The sequence below is a fragment of the Wolffia australiana genome, chromosome 6 (assembly GCF_029677425.1).
Source record: "Wolffia australiana isolate 7733 chromosome 6, ASM2967742v1".
NCBI lineage: Eukaryota > Viridiplantae > Streptophyta > Magnoliopsida > Alismatales > Araceae > Wolffia > Wolffia australiana.
The window spans coordinates 12,937,270-12,957,762 of record NC_135840.1 but is presented as its reverse complement, the minus strand read 5'-3'; the positions used below and the strand labels follow the sequence as shown (position 1 = coordinate 12,957,762).

The 20,493-nt window shown below is 38.3% G+C and overlaps 1 protein-coding gene across 2 annotated transcripts; it reads left to right on the top strand.

Annotated features, from left to right (window-relative positions):
• Positions 1-375: 375 nt before the first annotated feature.
• On the top strand, positions 376-9,424 carry LOC144704534 (Pentatricopeptide repeat (PPR) superfamily protein). Of its 2 annotated transcripts, none has more exons than XM_078576983.1 (13): positions 376-498; positions 578-731; positions 811-973; positions 1,097-1,162; positions 1,323-1,420; positions 2,934-3,051; positions 3,136-3,342; positions 6,075-6,151; positions 6,822-6,912; positions 7,256-7,321; positions 7,394-7,471; positions 8,387-8,488; positions 9,225-9,424. In XM_078576983.1, the coding sequence occupies exons 1-13, from the start codon at positions 468-470 to the stop codon at positions 9,315-9,317; spliced, it is 1,344 nt and encodes a 447-aa protein (XP_078433109.1). In that variant the 5' UTR covers positions 376-467; the 3' UTR covers positions 9,318-9,424. The 2 variants fall into 2 exon arrangements, with proteins under 2 accessions (XP_078433109.1, XP_078433110.1); XM_078576984.1 differs by having other exon boundaries at positions 378-495.
• The last annotated feature ends 11,069 nt before the right edge of the window (positions 9,425-20,493 follow it).

Sequence of the window (20,493 nt, the reverse complement as noted above, 5' to 3'; positions counted from 1 at the left end):
GGGCGCCACGTCCAGGACGTACCGTTCGGAGGGGTTGAGACGTCTATCCCGTGTCAATGAATGAAATATATCAATTCAGTGTAAATTGATTCAAATTTTCTTTTTTATCCTCGCGATTCAGGTCAACCCTTCATTCTAGATCAACATGCAGTACTGATTATTCTACGATTCCCAATCTTTTCAACCAAAATCAGAAAAATACTCCCCTGTTATGACCTAATTCGTGGTTTATTTCTTTGACCCGTCGTTAATCAAGTATAGTTAACTTGCTAATCCAATCTGTTGGAACTTGGGAGTAGGATTGATAAATATATTAGTAGAAAGAGAGACAGACGGGCGGACATATAAAATGATAATATAATATTAATGTAATTATGATATAAAATGTTCAATAAAATAAATGTCCTAACTCTCTCTCTCTCTGCTCCGGCCGAGCTATCGCGGCAGCGTCGACTCCGCCGGCAACCATGCTCAAACTTCTCCGGAGCGTCTCCGGTGGTGATCTCCGCCAAGTTCTACTAGAATTTATACTGTTTTCTTAGGAATTTCTTGATCTGAATCGCTTCTCTTCTCGCAGTGAGAAGCCGACGGAGAGAGATTTTCCAGGCCGAACTCGCCATCTCACCACGGCTTGCAGAATACTCCAGCACACCGGAGTATGACAAAAGGAACTACGCCAAGAACATCTCCGAGTATAATACCGTCCTGGGTTCGCTCATTGGACAGAGAAGGTGCAGAATGACTCTGATTGTTGGTTTTGTTTGAGATTTTTGCCCTAGAAATTCCTTTTGATGATGGGTTTTTTTGCAGGAATTTCTTGCTGAGGGATGTGTATGATGATATGCTGCTCGATGGCGTTCAGCCCGTGCGGGATACTTTTCATAGCTTGATTGTTGGGACGATGAAGGGGAGCCGACTCCAAGATGCTTTCTACTTCCGAGATGAGATGAAAGCAATGGGTTTGTTTCCTGATGTATGCGTTAACTTGATAAAATTTACTGTTGATTGATATAATTTAATGCATTTTAATGAGGGTAAATTCTTTAAGAATGGATTTGACGTAGTCTCATTGAATGTCTACCGTGTCATTTTCCAGGTTTCTTTGTACAATTTCTTGATTTCTACTTGCGGGAAGTGCAAGCAAGCTGATGCAGCTCTAAATGTAACTGACTGGAAAGTTTATGCCAGTTCCTCTTCTGCTATTTTCCCTCTTTGTTCTCCAAAACTTTAACTTTATTTTCTTCGTTCTCTTTTTTTTTTCTAATTATTTAGGCTTTTATGCCTGTTCAGTCTGCTGACTTACGTATTCTTTGCATATGAAGCTTTTGGAAGAAATGAAGGTGAACGGGGTGAAACCAAATGGCCAGACATTCATTTGTCTCCTAAATGCTTGTGCGGCATCAGGACTTACTGATAGGGTGTATGCGCTCCTTCTCCCAACCCTTAAAGTCCTTTACTCTATTCACTAGCAATATTGTTTTAAAGTCATTATTCCACGTATGAATGCATCCTATCTTTATATTATATATTTCTATTTAAATTCATAGAAACATGTCTTGATTATTTTATTCATGCCATCGGTTATAATTTCTATGGTAATTTAAATGCTTACAATTTTTCTTGATCACTCGTAAAAGCTCTCTGAAAATCATTATTGATTAATGTATATTTTATGGATCCGTACTGCATCTTTCAATGTGATCTCGTCTTCTAACTGTGAACGTTTTCCTTTGCAATAGAAAAATGTTGATATCTGTTAGCCGTTGCTTCAGCAGCAGCTCTTGAGACCTCCTAAAGTTTAGAAAGAAAAAAGCTCACTTATCTCGAATTAGGGTGTGGTATAAATACCAGTTACAAAGGGTGGGTCCATCATGGATAACTCATAAGTTGGCCCAGACTAAGAGACAGAAAAAATGAAACAAGGTTAAACCAGCATGGGACGGTTCATGTGGAATCCTAACCTAGGTTAGTTTAGGAGGAAGAAGATGGAGAAGGATGATGAGACCAGAGGAAGAAGGAGAATGATAATCTCATGCTTAGAGGTTACACGAGAAAGGGTATTTGTACCCTAGGAGAGAGAATGTGAGTAACGGCTAATGGGCTAATAGAACAGGGCCCATTAGCCATATAGGGCCTATCTCACTAACAGTTCATTCTGATAGAACTTTGATGTGGCTTTGTACTGGGGAAGGGAGGATAGAGGAGAATAATTGATGTTCCTGGGGTAGGAGATTAGAACGGGAATATCCAGAAGAGATGTCAAATGAAGGAGGCTGGGATCAATCAGGGAAGAGTCGCATGAAGATGCGATGAGGGGTTGATGATGATGGGGGATGGGAATTGTTGAAGACTAGAAGAGAACCAATTGACAGGGGTTAGAAATCAGATTGGGCGCTGGATGAAGATATGGTGAGGCAATCACGAGGTTAGTCGATCGCTGAACAGTCAAGGAGTCAGGATCAAGACAGTGAGCCAAGTGGCTGGTCTTACCATGATTCTTGACTGCCCTCCTAAGGGAAGGATACATCTATTTATAGAGAAAAGGTGCGATTCTAACTTAAAATATGGAATGACTAAAATGCCCCTAATGTGCTAAAGTGTTGAATATAACATTGGGGCTATAGGATCATACTACGCTCATGGCCCATTACCGGACTATAAAAATGGAGAGGGCAATGTAGAGGCCTCTGGTTACTTAGCACATGTTTAAAGATAGGAGATAATTAGAAAATTTTCCATATCATGTGGGGCTTATCATCGAAAGAGTTAAAAATATAAGAGCAGTTCTTGAGGCAAGGAGGGTGATATGGTATAACAAGTCACAGTTATTTGATTCGAGAATTTCCTGAACGAAAATCGTGGAGATGTTCTGTAAACTTTATCTTATACTAAATTTTTTGAATGCTTATTCTGTTTATTCCCATCTGTTCTAGGTATGCCATTGTTCGTGACATGACCTCAGCTGGACTTGGTTTGAACAAGTTCTGCTATGCAGGACTGATAAGTGCACATAGAAACAAGATTCCGCTAACAGATGATATTAACTCAAAGGTCTGGTACTATATCTATGTTTCATCACTCATAATATCGATTATTCTATCTCACTTAGTTTTGTTTCTTGCTTTTGTGTGGAAGATCATTGAGCTAGTTAATCAGTCGAAGGGCTGGTCATCTGTTGAAGGTTACACTGATGTTGCAGAGAATGTAATGATGGGTGTTTCAGAGGAAGAACTGTATAATATTCCTACTGCAGAATTCGCCCATAGACGTGGATTTGTCAATTCACAGTTAACAGTCTATCATGTTGCCTGCAACACTTGTGCTGATTTGCGCAGTATGGAGGTAATCATTCCCCTTTAAACGTAAGTTTTGTTTAATTAAAAACAGATAACGAAGCTCATGCCTTCATGAATTCTGAGTCTGCCGTCTACATAAAGATGTTTTGCAAGATTTACATGACAATATTTTTCTAAATATTATTTGTAATTCGTTTCGTCCGTCAGATCCGGGTGGTGTCTGATAGGATCCCCAGCCCTCGTTGGGGGCATTCTCTTCATGTTTGGTTTTATGTTCCCTTAAATAGCACAGCGCTCCCTCTAGGGAGGGCAGACTGGAAGTTGACATTGAGTGGTTCTTCTCCCTCCCTCTCGTCTTGTCGAAGCTCCACCTACTACTAAGATCCCCGTCCTCGTGATCATCTCTCCTTCACCGCGTCTTCAGGCGGCTCGGCCTCGGCCAATCCCTACCCCTCAGTTTGGCCTTCCCCCAACCATTCCCATTCCACCTCTCTCTACCCCGGGAATTTCTATCTTATTTTGTCCTCTACTGTCCCTCCGATACAAACCTAGATCTGGGATCGTATCAGTGTCTTCATATTTCTTGAATGGCATTAAAATTAGTTTGGTATCGAGCCCATGTTTCTTAAAATGGCTGTCCGGTCGGTTCCACCAGTTTTTTTTTTTGCAAGAAGCTTCCATCTCTTGATAGCTTTCAGACATTAATGTCATCCTGTATTGCAACAAAAAGAAATCATTGAACGAAGTCAGTAAGCTTGACTCCAAAGATTGGATAACTTATCCTGTATTTTTCTTTGTTCACGTCCTGAATTTATGGTCTTATAATTTTATCATAATGCATTCGTTCCATAATGCAGACAACCATATTTTTCTTTTTTCTTATAATTTTATCACAACCTTTCATACTTTATTTTAGTGTCCTTCAAGGAAGAATTTGTCCTAAATGTGCTCACTTGATTTTTAACCATTTATAAAAGTTATGGGTATATGTTCTATTATCCAACATTGATCTTCATCCTTCTCCATTATAACTTATGGTTGTCTACATTATGGAAAGGTTACGATTCTGATAGGAGATTCACAGTACGTTTTGTCAACACCTTATTGGAATGTGTTGTTTGATTTAGTGACATGGTAAAGTTTTACGAGGTGACTTAAAGGGCTGTAATTTATTACGGATTCTACTGGGATCTCCTCATTTACAATGGTTGATTTATTCTAGAGCATTAACATCTCGTTCGAAAATTTACCGTCATTGATGAATAACCGTGATTGAGCGAGTCACATGATATCTTTGTATGGTCTCCTTCAAGATTGTCAGAGTGCTGCTGTGTACTGGTTTCTGGAATCACATTGCGATTTTTTTATGAATCTCTCTCAGTCCATGTCCATAGACGATTGGCAAAACATTTGTTTGTTTTTCTTTGATTTCTGTAGTTCATCATGATGTATTCTCCTCAGCCAAGATTGGCATATATTCAAGGGTGATCACTCATATTCTGTTTTAACACTTACAAATTGAGAATTTGAAATATAAGAAAAAGAGATTTTACTTATACTAAATTTTAAGGAGATTTTTCTCATCGTTTTCTTCTCAGCCTCTTTTTTGTGGAGGACATGCCAAATATAGGTACAGTATCCTCCCAGATTCTTGCTGAGTTATAGTTCTGGGTATTTTTAACAATAAATGGTGTCCGAAATCTTGTTGAAGTTATACCCCTAGCCTCATTATTTAACAATAAATGGTGTCCGAAATCAGCAGCATCTTAAGTCTATTGAAAAATATTATTTGATTGGTTGGAGCAGGTTCTCCTGAATATCTCTTCAATTTTCAGGTTCTGTTGTTATAGTCCTAGGGGCAGGTTTCATGCCATACTCTGCTACTTTATTCAAAGTAGAACATTTGAGAGGACAAATTACCTTTACATCGCGCATTCAGAAGAACCTAATGAAGTCGTAGATCCTAGCAGCAGACATTCTAAACTTATGTAGATCCCGATCAACTATGATCTTGTTTATCCGATCTTGTCAATGTTTTGTTATGATGAGAAAAGGGTCACAGTCGGCTGCCTTGAATTGGAGTGCTTGTACCTTAATGAGGGCATACCTTCGAATGGAAGGTGGATGAAAGGAAGGGAGCCTCCATGAGGATCGGAGGACAATGATTAATTCGTCATTGTCATTTCCATCCATGCCGATCATCATCATCATCATCTTCATCATGGCTGCAGGCAAAGGACAAGGACGATGACGACTTGTCCTTGTGAGAAACAATGTCCAGATCGCTCACGGTCGAGCTTCCTCAGCAGAGATTCGTCGGCTAGGGTTTTGGAGAGAAAAAGACTTACTTCCTTAATTCGTTCCCATAGTCTTATAGGCCCACTTACTGGGCCTAAGACACTTATACATAGAAAGTACTTAAAAAGGAAATACAAATAAGATAAAAGGAACATAAAGAAAATATATTAGCTTGACGAGATCCCTTGCTGACAGTCCTCATCGTCGCTGTCATCGTAGATGCGAAGTCGAGAAAGAGAGAGAGTCATATTTAGGTAATAAATCAGATCCATTCATCATCATTATCATTGTCCTCTCATATTTGTCTAGCCTGCGTCTTGATCTTAATGTGTGTTTTTACAATTCGAATGTAATCAAGATTCGAATTTCCAGAACTCTGTTCAATTATCTAAACCATGAGTTGCAGGAAATGTTATTTCATTTTGCCACCCATACTGGTTCTGCTCGTTGCCCTCTAATGATTTTTCTCTGATCTTTTAGACCTTTGATAAGATACTGGAGATTCTCAAGCAAGATGGTCGCTCTCCAGACTTGTACATTGTAATGCAATCTATAAGGTACTTGTTTCCTGCTTTTATCAAAAATTCAACGCGGATTTTCGCAGCTAGGTCTGGCACCCTTCAATGTCAACGTTGTTGACCCTCTTTGACAACGGCAATGACATTGATTGGATGCCATGAACTGTTGACTTTGGCAACAGCGTTAACATGAACAGGATAACCCAAATAGATAGAGGCAGGCGTCAACCACTGTCATCACATTAACAATGAAATTGATATTGATGATTACGGGTGCCCTGGACAGTTGATATTGACATTAATGGCCATTTGAGGTGACGCCATCATCATCAATTAATTAACCAATCATTAACGTCCCAAGTCATCGTCCACCAGCCGAGAAGCCCATTATTTCTTTATTTGCATCGTGCGTTGTATCTTTATTTATATACCTTATGTCTATCAGTTATGGGCTATCGGATATCCCATCTCTGTTGTGTGCTCGCAGTATTTAAACAGTGAACTCTCTCAGAAACAACAACGAAGTATTCATTTCTCAAAATCCGCTCTCTATTCGTTTATGGTTAAACGCGAGAGAGAGAGAGAGAGATGAACGGACCAGGGTTTCAGGTGGAGGAGACCTTCATCAACAGTGGTCGACAACACCATTGAGACATGCCAAACATAGAAGACAGATATTTAGCATAGTTCTGTTTTTTTCATGGATCAGGTGCTATGCACGGTCCGGGGATGTTGATCGCAGTGTTCAGACACTTGAGGATCATTTGAGCTCAAGGCCGGCAATAGCAGATTTCTATGTGGTACGGTAAGCTTTAATAATCAGAAGTTTTAATATTCTTTAAGCGCATCTGATTTGTGGTTCACACGATCATTTGCGTGATGACATTTGATTTCTGTTTTAGAAAACATGTACTTATCACATGTAATTTGTGTGACGACATGTTGTCATCACACAATTCCATTAGAATGTACATTAGGATCACATGTATTTATCAGTGTAAACATATGCATTTAACTCATCCATATTTCCATAGACTCTTGAGCCAAAATTCAATCATAATGTTCTGGTGAACTTTCCCAAAATTTTCTTATTTTTCTGGAATTCTTAGAAATAAAATTTATCTAATTTCTTTGTTTCTGTAGGCGTTGGCTGAGGCAGCGATGGAAGGTTACTCCGAGAAGGGCATGAAAGTTGCACAAGAAACATTGGTAACCGTGAATTTTTTATGCTTTTTGTTTGGGTTTCCGTTCTGATCAAGTTAAATTTCCCCGTTTCTACAGGAGAAGATGAATGGCAAAGGGTTTTTCTTGAATGCTAAGATGGGGAACGACCTCCTCCTTGCTGCATCCGGAGAAAAGGTAAATCAAAGTACTCAAGGTTTGGCGAATTGTCATGGTCATTCTTATCTGGTTTCCAAGAGCCACTGTTGTCCATTGATTGACGCAGAATCATCATCATCATTTGATCTCTTAGAAAAGTCATCATCATCGCCATCATCGTCCATTGCTTTTCAATCTAAGATAGAGCATTGAATAATTAAAAAAAAAAGATGGAGCATTTAATAATTGTCGTTGTAGTCATGGTCATGATATCCGGTTACCAAAGACTGTCATTGTCATCGTCATCATTGTCATTTTCATCTGTGTTTACTTTGTCATCATCATCTTCGTCATTTTTCATCCATGTGTTGACTTTGTCATCGTTGTTCTTGTAAGATGCATGGATGACGACGACGATGACGAAGACAAAATCCCTTTTAGTGTGCAAACCTTAAAACACACCATGGTCATTATCTGAAAAAATGTCGGAAGTTTTGAAACCACATTATCACATTTTTTTTAAGACTGTTCTTCATGATGTGTTCTCCTATAAGAGTGTTGAATGAAGCATTTTTTCTATAGAGCTCTCTTTCGTTCTAGATTTTTGAGGAAATATATTCTCTATTTTCACCATAAATATTAATTCTACACCATAAATATATTCTTGCAGATTTATTCTATTATTTTAAATCGTGAACTGTTCGATCCATGTAACTCCAGTTTCTATTAGAATCATTTATGCGACAAGACCAAGAATATTTAATGATAAACCCCAATCCATGAATCCTCAATGCCAAAGAATTTAACCCAGGTCAACGGGAAAAATCCATTTTAAAACGCTACAGTTAAATCTTAGATCGAAAAATTAGTTACCCTTCGCATCAGTGTATCAGGCGATTTCAAGGAATTGTTTTTAAAATTTCATATTCCTTACGAGGCCATCACTATCTGCAGACTGGTGGCTATACAACTGCAAACTACGTGTGGGATTTGATGCAAAGCCGAAAAGTTCCAGTGAATTTCGCCGCTTGTGATGCATACTACAATGGCTTGAAGGTGCACAATGAATCCTCTTTTTGAAGAATCAAATTTTGTATGTTTAAATATATAGAGATATATAGATAGAGGTGGAGAGAGAGAGAGAGAGAGATAAATAGAGATAGATAGAAAGATAGAGAGAGCAAGATTAATAGAGAGAGAGATGTAGAGATAGATAGATACATATATAGATATTTAGAAAGATAGATGGAGAGAGCGTTATCGGGAGATATATATATAAATATAGAAAGATAGCGAGAGAGCAAGACGGATTGAAGAATATTGATAGATATATAGAAAAATATGGAGAGAGAGAGAGCGAGAAAGATAGAGAGAGATAGATAGATTTGATATGTAGAAAGATATGGAGAGAGCAAGATAGATGTGATAGAGATAGCAAGATAAGTAGATTAAGACAGATTACTATCTGGAAGAGAGAGAGATGAAGAGAGAGAGTAAGATGGAGATAAATATATAGATATAAAGATAGAGAGAGAGACACACACAGACAGCCAGACAGATAGGTTGATAGGTTGATAGAGATAGGTGGTAATTTTGGTTTCTTAAATTCCAATACCATCGTAGACCGTTGATGAAACAGAAAATATAATTTAAAATATTTATGTTGGAAATGACAGCGCTGTATATGATACCTCAGACATCGCATCGATTCCTTGATGCAGCTGAATATTCTTTGAATTTCCGATGCTTCATATTTGATTAAATCCTAAACTTTTTCTTCCCTATTCCGCAGGAAAGGGACATCCCTGCGGACGATCCCAGATTGCTACTGGTTAAACGCAGCTGGGAGAATTTGAGGGCCAGATTTGGTTCTATCAGGCCTTGATTTCCTACATTCTTCTCTTTTTTTCTTCAGTGACCCTTGATGAGAAATATAGGTTAAGATTAGAAGAGATTAAAATTTATTTTAATGTCATGAACAATGATTTTAGATTTCTTGGTGATTATGAACCTTTCAAATGTTTGGATAGTGATAAAATTAAAATAGTGGTTGATATAAAATTATGAAATTATAGTCCGAAATGTTCACTTGTATGGTCACAGGAATTTGTACAGGGGCTTGAGGAAACTGTAAATGCATGATCTTTAAGTTAATACTGCTATGTATTCTTATTCAGATATTGTATTTGAAAGTTTTAAAAATTACAACAAATTGCTGTGTATAGTTAAGAGGTAGGGAAGATCAATGTTCCGTGCGTACAAGTATTTACAAGATCCACTGAAAGTATCTAACGCCATTAAAATAAATATGCAAATTTTCTCATTTGAAGAGCATGGTGAAGAACAGGAGGAAGCCGGCCACGGGTAAAATGATAATGAGAAAAAAGAGGAAGAAAAGAGCAGTAGGGTTTTCAGCTCTGATGAGAGGAACGTGAGAAAGAGGAAAAGGGGCAACAAATAATAGATGGACAAAATCTTCCTTCCAGTTGAAAAACATTATAATGTGTTTTCCCCAAATTAAAACTCAGAAATATATGATACAATATCTCAACATTACTATGCATTCGTACCATATACATCCAGCAATAATCAGTACATACAGATCGAATAGCTCCATCAAGTCCAAAAAACTAAACATGGAGCATATAGAGAGCACATTAATTTTTTGAAGTTCTAATAAATAATTTAAAATAATAATTAGGACATTAATTAACCTAATAAAGTTCATATTACAGTTTTTTAGTAGATCCTGAATAGGGATGGGATGCCAAAAAGGGGAATATTCTACTTGATGCGAAAAAAAAACTTTAGTCTTAGATAACGGTAACCAATATTCAGTTTGATTCTAAACATACTTTGCTTAAATATGAGAATTCATAAATTTAAAACAAACTATACAAATGGGAAATATATTTGTACCTTGAACACATTTTATGCATGAGTGGCGTGGTTTCCTCAAATCAGATGCCATGCTTAAATGTAATATTTTTTAGAATAACCTCAAATATATTGGTTATTCTATATTTTTGGAATGTCTAACTTTTGGCCTCGTGTGAGAAATTTGAGTTATATGACATTTTTAAAACCAAAATTTGGTTAATATTTGGAAGAAAATAAATTTTGGCATTTAAAATTTACTATATTAAAAAATATCATTATATAAGTTTTAATTTACAATACGGATTTATTTTTATTTCAATTTATTTGTGCTCAAGAAAAATTAAAATAATTTCGTGGCCAGTAACAAAAGCATTTATTTTTAGATGGTCTACTTTCAGTTGTCTGAAATTATCGTCCTAATAGAAACTTATGCAAGAAAATTACCCTTACATATTTATATCATTTCTTCTTATTTAAAGATGACTTAAAATATTAAAAATTTGAACAATTTTGGGGGAGAGGATAATCAGTCCATGTGAAGGTTGTATTTATGGCAATAATCCCACTAAAATTGATGCTCCTCTTGATTATCTTTCACAAATTCGTTCAATATCCCTCTTTATTTTTTGTGAATAAAATTTTAACAGATTGGAAGTCTGCTAAAATGAAACTGGATGCATCACTATTTTTTTTCTGTATCATCTACATCATAGTTGAACTCATGATACTTGTGCTTTGAATTATGATATTTTATAAGGATAATGTTCTGGACACACCATTAAAAAACCATCCCATTACAGATGATATATTTATCTCTCATCATAATACAAACGTAACTTTACAAATCCTCTTCTCTGGTGTTTGTTGGGAATGGGCACCTTAAGGGGAACATATCATTCTCTTAAGTTTCATCAAAGAAAGATTCCACTTCTCCACATTTCTCTGAAGCCGTAATAGAACGGCATATGGACGACTAGTGTCATAATGGTTTAATCATTTGATTTGAGTACGAAACATATACCAACTCATATTTCATTCAAGAATGACGTACATTGATGTGTTATTAAAAAGCTTTCCATCCATTCATTCATGGTATAAAATGGATGTCATAGAAAATGAGATGTTATAAATAATTTATTATATTATATTTCATACATGAATAATTCAAAATTTTAAAGATAAATTTATTCAAAGTATTGGATTTTCAATACTTAAACTGATAATTAGGTAGTTTGGTATTATAATTTTATATTAAACTAATATTATCAAATAATAACCATTTACATTGTTCTTCTTATCATAACGGTTATGACAAAACTTAAAACCTTTCATTTCCCTCTTCTCTCAGTTCGTCTTTCTCCAAAAGTATTTTTTCTCTTAATCTTGAACATGAATTTTATTAATACATCCCATATCATGCAGCCTCAAACAATTTCTTTGGATTAATTTGAAAGGTGAAGGATTGACGAGTTTTCTGTTAGATTACATTCTATCATTGACTTACAATATGTGTTTTAAATGTTGAGATATTAACTTATATTTATAATTCAATTTTTATATTTAATTTTTTTTTATGAGGATAGTTCTCCAAAAACTTATTCATTTTTTTCAACCTCATGCTTTTTATTTATTCGTCCATCCTTTTGCACTTATTTCCACTCACTTATTAGATGGACTATTCTCTCTGACTTTCTCCTATATTTTATGCATGTATTATTTAACATATTAATTGTTTTTAGTAGGTTTGTTTGCCTGACATGATTAATAGTCAACATGGTATCATAAAAATGTCAGGTTAGTTCCTTCATACAATCGCCTTGCTGCCCCATTGTTCTGTACCACTGCTGCACCATCCTTTCTCTATCATGCCGCCACAAAAAATAGCATGCCACGGCTAGGGAACGACATGTCTGGGACATGACGCCTCAAACGTGACGCGATGGATGACGAGTGGTGACAAACAAGAGTGTGACATGGAGCAGTCATGCGTCCCAGGATTTTGGAAATTTCATCTCATTTTTTTAACCTTTCACTAGAGCAGTCATCCCCTCCTTGTTCCATCACTAGACAAAGTGCCCATCACATATGATGAAAGAACACACCGGCACTTATTGTTTAATTTTTTTACATTTTCAGTTCTCTCCCTGGACTCCCTCTCTCTGTCCGTCTCTCTCTCTCGAACTCCTTTTCTCTCCTCATTTCCTTCTCCATATCTCATACTCCCTCTCTCTGTCAGTTTCTCTCTCTCTCTCAAAATCTCTCTCTCTTCATTCTCCTCTCCATCTCTCATACTCCCTCTCTCTATCTGTCTCCCTCTCTCTCTCTCTCAATCCCCCCCCCCGAATCAAGATGACAATGGGGAGCAGTAGTGGAGACAATGAAGGAAAATACTACTTGGAGATGTTGACGAGGATGGCAGGAATGGATATGGCTCGCTATAGGTGAGAGGAGGGGGGAGCCTTGGCACAATAGCAATAACGAGCCACAAGCCACTCGAAGGGTGAAAACGAGGCTTAATATATTCGAATTTCACCAACTTTTACGTCAAGGCAGGGGGCTTTTAGAGCCTTCACCTTTGTGACGTTTGGACATAAAATAAAAACAAAAAATATTCAAAAAATAGGAAATAAAAATGCCTCTTACATTCTGTCTATGTCATAATGCTATCTGTAACGCTATCAAATCCTGACCTAGGACAATTGCTCAAATCTGGTGCATGCCAGCCTCAGTGCTTCGAGCAGCCTTGATCTCTTACAGCGGAAGTCTTTTGCAATAGCTTAAGAATTCATAGGAGAGGTTAGAGGAAAGGAAGGGGACGCAGCCCTGATGAATTCAGAATTTATGTTAAATAATGATGAAATTATGTGTGGTTGAAAGGGTGGAAGAATCTGAATTCACACAACAAATTTATACTTCCTTCCACACATGGTGAGAAAGGGTCGATCCACAAAGAGCTAGGTAAAATTAGTGAAGGATTGTCTCAATATCTTATTTTCTTTACTATAAAGTACTTCTGGATGGATAATTCAGGCCTGGATAAAACCACAGAAGTTGGATTTAAGATTGATTTAAAAGAAAGCTGAGATCTTTCTTTGAAAGATCAAAGAAATAACAAAAATCAGAATTTTCTTGTCAATTTGAGGTGTGGGAAAAACTTCGAACAACAAATCCTAAAACGAATTTTAAAAATCAGTTTGAACTGACCTTTAGAAGGGTCAGTCTACCAGGGTTTTGTGCAGAGAAGGTGCACGAAACTTTCGCACAAAGGAAACGCCCCAAAACGTCCAAAAAATCGTGCATGTCACCGCACAAATTTGGGCATTTTTGGGCCCTTAGTGGGCTGCGATTTGTGATGAAATGGGTATATTGCGGTTACCCTAGATCAAAACCTAGAACAAATTTGACTACGAAATTTTGGGTGAATGTTCCTCTGGTTATAGGCTTCCTCCAGAAGAAAACCTGCAGAAAAACAGTGAGGAAAAGGGGTTGAAAGATGAGAAGGAAACTGGCCTCTTTGTCACACCCGCAAGGGCCCAAGGCTAGCGAAACTTCTCTTCTTTCTCCAGCAAATTCTGCTTTGGACGCCCTCAACTCTCTCAGGCACTCACAAAGGTGAATGGATTCAAGAACAACTGCTCTCAGGCCACTAAATCTATGATTTAGGTTGAACAAGAATGACGGTTACATTGGTAATGAAGGGTTTATATAGGAAAATAGATTGGAGGAAGGAGAACCCTTGGATTTCTCAAGGCTTCGGATGGCCAGATCTTCTTTCCACTTGAATCCTGGTGTAGATGGCTCCTCTAATCATATTAAAGCTTCCATTCTCTTCAATAAACAATTGAGTTTTGGGTTACTCTCTTGTTGGGCTTCTATGGGATGAAAGGCCCATTCCATAAACTCAATTTTCTCTTTGATGCTTCTTGATATGTGACTAAGCTCATCCAAACTTCTCCACATAGCCCATAAATCTTTTGAAACCTGGATCCTGAAATTCTCAAAGAAGGATTATACTCATTCCCCTTGACTCATTGAGTCAAGTAAGGTCATAAAAAAAATGGAGAAGACTAAGGATCCGTGTGCGTTTAGTGCATACGATGAAATACATGCTAAATGATCTTTCATATAAGATTATTATTAGAAAATTCATGTAAAATAGAAATAAATTATATCATTCAGCACTAAAATATTGTATGTATCAAGCCCCGTTGAGGAATAGGGTCATTGCATTGATATCATAAAAGTGTTACTTTGTAGTCTTGAACATTGCATGGGAAAGAACAAGATTGATATCAAAGTAACAAGACGAGGCGCCTTGCGCCTTGGTAGGGGCACCACTACACCTTGAGGCCCAAAACTCCACGCGCGCCCCCGCTGGCACCGCTGCTACACACTTGCCCCCCGTCCAGGCTGATGGAAATATATGTGGCCGACAAGCCAATCACACATTCCACATCTCGTTTTATGTTTATTAATAGAACATATTCATTATACTACACGTGTGATGCGTATAATGAAGTCCATGAATACATGATTGGACTTAGTGAATTATGATGAGATCATAATACGGAGACCACTAGTCTTTAAGCATGTGTTATAAACATTCTTATTCAAAGGATACGCGAGAAGGACATTGAAGTGTCCGGATAGAATTGCACTATCTAGCATCACTCATATGATGAGTATGGCCGATCCCATAGATAGTGGGCGACACTAAGGATAGATAGTGGGTGCTCTTTAGTGGAAAGAGTTCACTGAATTGATCTGTACGAATCCCTGAAAGGTATTACACCGAACTGTCAATCAGGTTGATTCACGTTACGGTTGTGTAAGTGGTCCTTAGACCTGAGACACCAAAGACGTCTTGTGGACGGACGGTTGTACTTTGGTTATGGCCAACGAGTCTCTAATCATGAGATTCTAAACGATCTTAGTTCGAGTGCATCAATAAGTAAATGAAGGCGATTGAGTGGTCAAGATGGGATCATCCACCCTCGGTATAAGAGGTGACAACTCAAGGAAGATGATGCAACGAAGTCCTTGGCCAAGGTAGTGAAATATCAGAGAAGAGTTCTCCGATGATTTCTGAATGCATCAGTACTAACTCGAATGATCGATTAGGGTTTCACAGTTGACCATACCCTAAGTCGTCCAAGGAGCGTCAAGTGGATGAGGGTTACACATATATGGTAACCGATGACGAACAGGTTCCATGAGTGTATCTTCTAGGACACGAGGTGTAGCTTGGCACCCCACGTGTCGGAGTCTCGACCTATCAATTGGGTTAAATCGATCTGACATTAATTAATCTATATGATGATATAGTTAATTAATTTCGAAGGCCAATAAAGGTTATTGGGCCGTTGGAGTCGTTAACTAGACTGATACATGGGCCTAGAGGGTCACACGCGAATGGTCTTTTAGACGTCGAAAGATATACTTAAGTTTTGGGAGTTTTATAAAAAATACCCACTTAATATAAATAGGGGAAGGCCCTGAATGAAATTCATCCATGCCAGAATTGTTCAGGGGCCTTTCCCCTTCTTCTCCACTCTCCCCACACCCCCTCTCCATCCCTGATGTGATTGGGACGATGTAACGACGCCGACGGAGAAAGAACGGGGCTCGTCAACGGGAAGGAGATCCGATGTGTCGAGGATCACATGGATATGTCTAGAGGCTGCACACTTGAGCAGCTCGACTCGTCTACACTACAGATTCGTGCAAAGGTACTTCGTTTAATGTTTTTTTCAATGTCGTTAGATTCCGTTCAAGGCTTCCGCTTCATAATGTTTTGTTTTGTTCATCCATGTTAAAGCCTCTAGAACCCAACACAGGCGTCATGCCCTGTGGGCATGGCAATCACACATGCCACCCCAGCCTCTAGACGATCGCACACGCTACACCATCCACGCTGACACCTTTTGCTTGGTTCGCTTGGACGCCGCCGTGCTCAGCTCCCCAAGCTGGGCGCCATGCACCCAACGCTACGCGCGGGGTCGCCATGCGCCCCAATGCCGTCTCGACGCTCACTATGCACCAATTTTCTTAGTCTCTTAATGTGATATCTCCCGCCCCGCACCCTGCACACGCGGTGTGCGCGATGTCCACTCTACCGTTGCGCGGCTCCCTGCACAACTCCGTGTGTTGCACACTGGCACTGCCACGTGGCCTGTGCATCGCGTGGCCGTGCGCGGTGCTTTGCGCTTTTGCACAGCGCTTGGGGCTCCCACGTGGCGCTCGCTCACACGAGGCGTTGACACCCCCGCACGGCGCTTGGCGCCCTTGCGCGCGCTCTGGTCAGCCCACGCAGATCTCACTTGACATGTCCCCCTAAGCAAGAATGGGCACGCGTACCATCCGTAGTGTGTCACCACTAGGGGGCCGATGGCCTGAAAAATCAAGTTGGGTGTCACCCCCCTTAGTGCGTCATAGCACTAAATAGAACTCAGTCATTACAGATGGTGAGTCCACAACAAACACACCCTCCCAATAAGCACACAGGCCTCTGGGCAGAGAATGCCACCTAGTTAGGGTCTAACAACACCCATTAGGGTAACCATCAACTTGCCCAGCTGTTTAACAGCCCTCCTCTCCCTCTTACGGTCTTCCTCTCTCTCCAACACACACAAGCTCTTTCTTTCAGACTCGCTCTCCCTCTTTCCGTCTCTCTCTCGCTCTCCCTTTGCCTCTCTCTCTCTTTGGAAATCTCTATCTACCTCTTTCAATTTACCTCCCTCTCTCCCATTCTCCCTCTCTCAGTCAATATCTCTATTAATATCTTTCTCTCTCTTTCAATCTCTCTCTATCTCTCTCTCTCTCTCTTGGTCAATCTCTCTCCTCTTTTGATCACCCTCCCTCTCACCATTTCTCTAACTTTCTCTCTCTGTTAATATCTCTCCTCTCCCCTCTTTTGAACTCCCTGTCTCGGTCAATATCTCTCTCCCTCTTTCAAACACTCTCTCTCTCTTGGTCAATCTCCCTGTCTCCCTCTTTGGATCTCCTTCTCTCTCTCCCTATCCCTCTCTCCCTCTATCATTGGTCAATCTCTCTGTTTCTCTCCCCCTTTTGGTCTCCCTCTCCCTCTCTCCCTCTCCCTTTCTCTCGCTATCGATCTCTTTCCCCCTCACTCTCTCTCTGTCGATCTATTAATCTTCCTCTCTCTCTCACTCTTGCCCAACACATTTAGTTAGTTTAATCATCTTCTTCATCCACCACCTTCACCCATCATATTCATCATTTTCCACCCTACATCGACTCCGTCATCATCTTGTATCACCCACTCTCACCCATTTCACACCCCCTCTTACACCATCATGAAATTATCACGTACCTCTACCTTTCCCATTTGAGCCAACATTACTATCCCCTTACTTCACTCATCATCTTATTTCAATATCTCTACACCATTCACCGTATCCACCACCCACCACGCTGCTACCATGATGACATCAAGATACCATCTCCCTTCCCATTCTCATCCCTCTAAATCCCTAATTAGTAAAACCCTATTTACGCATCTCTCATCTTATCGTTCACTCTCATCTTTGCTTCACCCAATTGAGATTGTACTTTCCCTAATATACGTCCCTTGTGGAGACGATTGTTATTCGTCACTAGCTAGTTAAATAATTTAAGGGTATAATTTTATAAACTTTATTGATTAAACTCAAATTCTCAACAATGTAATTCTTACTCAAATTTTGAGTTTATCAATACTCACCTGAATGCACTATATATTGGATGAGTATGGGTCATCTCCGAAAGGAAAAAATCTTAGGGCACTACCTCTCTTGATAGGTGATTATAATAGAATGAGAAGGGATAAATATAGGATAAGAACTAGCAATAAGATGAAGATGGTGATTAGCGATAGAGATAATAACTATTAATAAGTATAACTAGATTATTACCATGAGAGGAGATAGAGGATCATGAATGAAGCGATTCAAAACATGAGAGTGGGATGGAGGAAGACATAAAGAGATGATAAGACAGGAGAATAACTAAGGAAAAAAAATAATAATAAATATCTGATTTATGGTATAATATTCAAATTAGGGTTTAATATAGGAAAAAATGGTTTGATAATGAGACGTGATGGAGATAATGGAGTGAGACATTGGAATGAAGGATGTGGATGTACAGAATGAGTGAGTAATAAGATGGAGGAAGATGTCAAATTGAGGTTTACTGGGTGGATAGAGAAGGAAACACTTGACGAGATCTCAATATTGTGGGTGATATATTATGTGGGTGGCAGATGACACATGATGTGGTTTTAGATGGTGATGGATGATGGTGGACACTGACGATGGATATGATCTATCTAAAATAGATATCTTGAAGAATTATCAATGTAAGATACGACTAACCTTAGATCACTATGTTCCGTCAATTTCAAGGCTTCTTTCAGATGAAGATCACCCTCTCCACTTCTTTGTTGACCTTCTCTAAGCACTCAAGACACCAAGAACACTCCTGACGGAATTTCAAAACTTCACTTTCTTTTTATCTGCCTATCTAAGAGGAAGTGGGCTTAAAGATTTTTTTACAAAGATTGGGCACTCTATTTATAGATTGGGGATTGTCTAACGTCATCTTCGATTGCACTTCTCCTTAAGCCATATGTCACATACTAAAAAGGGAAAAAAGGCTAGGAATACAAATATATAATAATATTAAATAACATAAGGATGTGTGACAAGGCACTGTATCATTACGTGCTCCGTCAGCTTTTTTTCCTTAATAGGACCAATGAAATAGTGAGACATGTGTGTCACATGAGTAATAGAATTAAAAATCAGGTTTTTACGATTAGACAGACTTGGTCCACGCATGCATTATTTTCTAAAAAGGTCATATTTTCTTTATTGGGCCACATCATCCTGCGATTAAAAAAACCGAAGAGATTGTCATTGGCATTAAATGACACTATGACATTGCTAATCGTGATGTCATAATCATTTTGCTTTTAATGAGGGGCTGATGCCAGTCATTAACTGTAATCATCAGTTGGTTATTCTTCAATCAATCCTATAAAAGCAGGTGACACATGGGAAATAAAATCCAAAACTGAATTAATAATTCATATCAAATTAAGTATAAACAAAAAATAGGAATATATACATTCTAAGTTAGAAATTTTGTATCTTGATGATTAAAATGTTCAAAATTTCAGAAAAAAACCAAATCACGACTCAAAATTTATCTTATTTAGATATATCGTTAAAGTCTATAAAAAATTTAAAACATCAGTCGAAAATAGGTTTAATCATTTTAGGCTTCGTAGCAAGCATATTAATGCAAATTAATATATACATATTATCATATTAAGCTATTAATACTACATCCCTTATGGATTTCATTTAATTTAATAATATCACTTGCTAAATAGTATTATACCAAACTATCAATCAAGTTGATGTTGTGTTCAGTGCCATAGTTCAATCATTGAAAACATAGTTCCCATGAATGCGGAAGCGTGTTATGGATTCAAAACATATCTATGAAATTATACATCATATGTACCTTATGGGGAACTTGTTCCACCCTTGAATGGACCACTATGAGATTATTTTGAAGCTGTTCATGTGCCCAACCTCATAAAGTATCCACGCGAGCACGTTGATCTTGGGTCTCAACTTATTCTTCTTCAACTCTCCTTGAAAATATTGAAGATCTTGTCACAATGGAGACATTTTCCTTGGTTGAGTGGTGGAGTGGATAAAAGGGGAGGCTCTCAATTCTGGCTGGCCTGGGTGCCTAAAATGTTTGTTTCCCTATTTATATTTCACTTAAGTTTTTCTCGAAAAACCTATTAAGTAAAATATATGCATCAATACCGCTATGATCTTATTTATGCATGTAACCCTTTAGGCCCATGTATCATTCTATTTAATAACTTTAGTGGCCCAAAAAAATTATTGACCAACCTTATTAATTAAATATATCGACAGATTGATTAATTAACTCATGATTGATTTAATCCAATTGATGGGTTAAATTTCCAGCCTGTCGGGTGCCAAGCTGCACCTCGTGCTCTAGAAGATACTGAGTAATGTTCAAACTCTCTCATGAAAACTTTATCGTCATCAGTTACTATATATGTATATTCTATCATACGCGTGAGACTCTTGAACGACTTAGTGTTGGGTTTTGTACCTTGGTTCATCCATGGA

What these genes read in the sequence shown, in the direction of transcription:
- LOC144704534 (XM_078576983.1), top strand. Translation starts at nt 468, where the DNA reads ATGCTCAAACTTCTCCGGAGCGTCTCCGGTG. An exon ending in TCTCCGGAGCGTCTCCGGTG is followed by an intron (nt 499 to 577) that starts GTGATCTCCGCC and finishes CTCTTCTCGCAG; the next exon opens with TGAGAAGCCGACGGAGAGAG. An exon ending in CATACTACAATGGCTTGAAG is followed by an intron (nt 8,489 to 9,224) that starts GTGCACAATGAA and finishes CCTATTCCGCAG; the next exon opens with GAAAGGGACATCCCTGCGGA.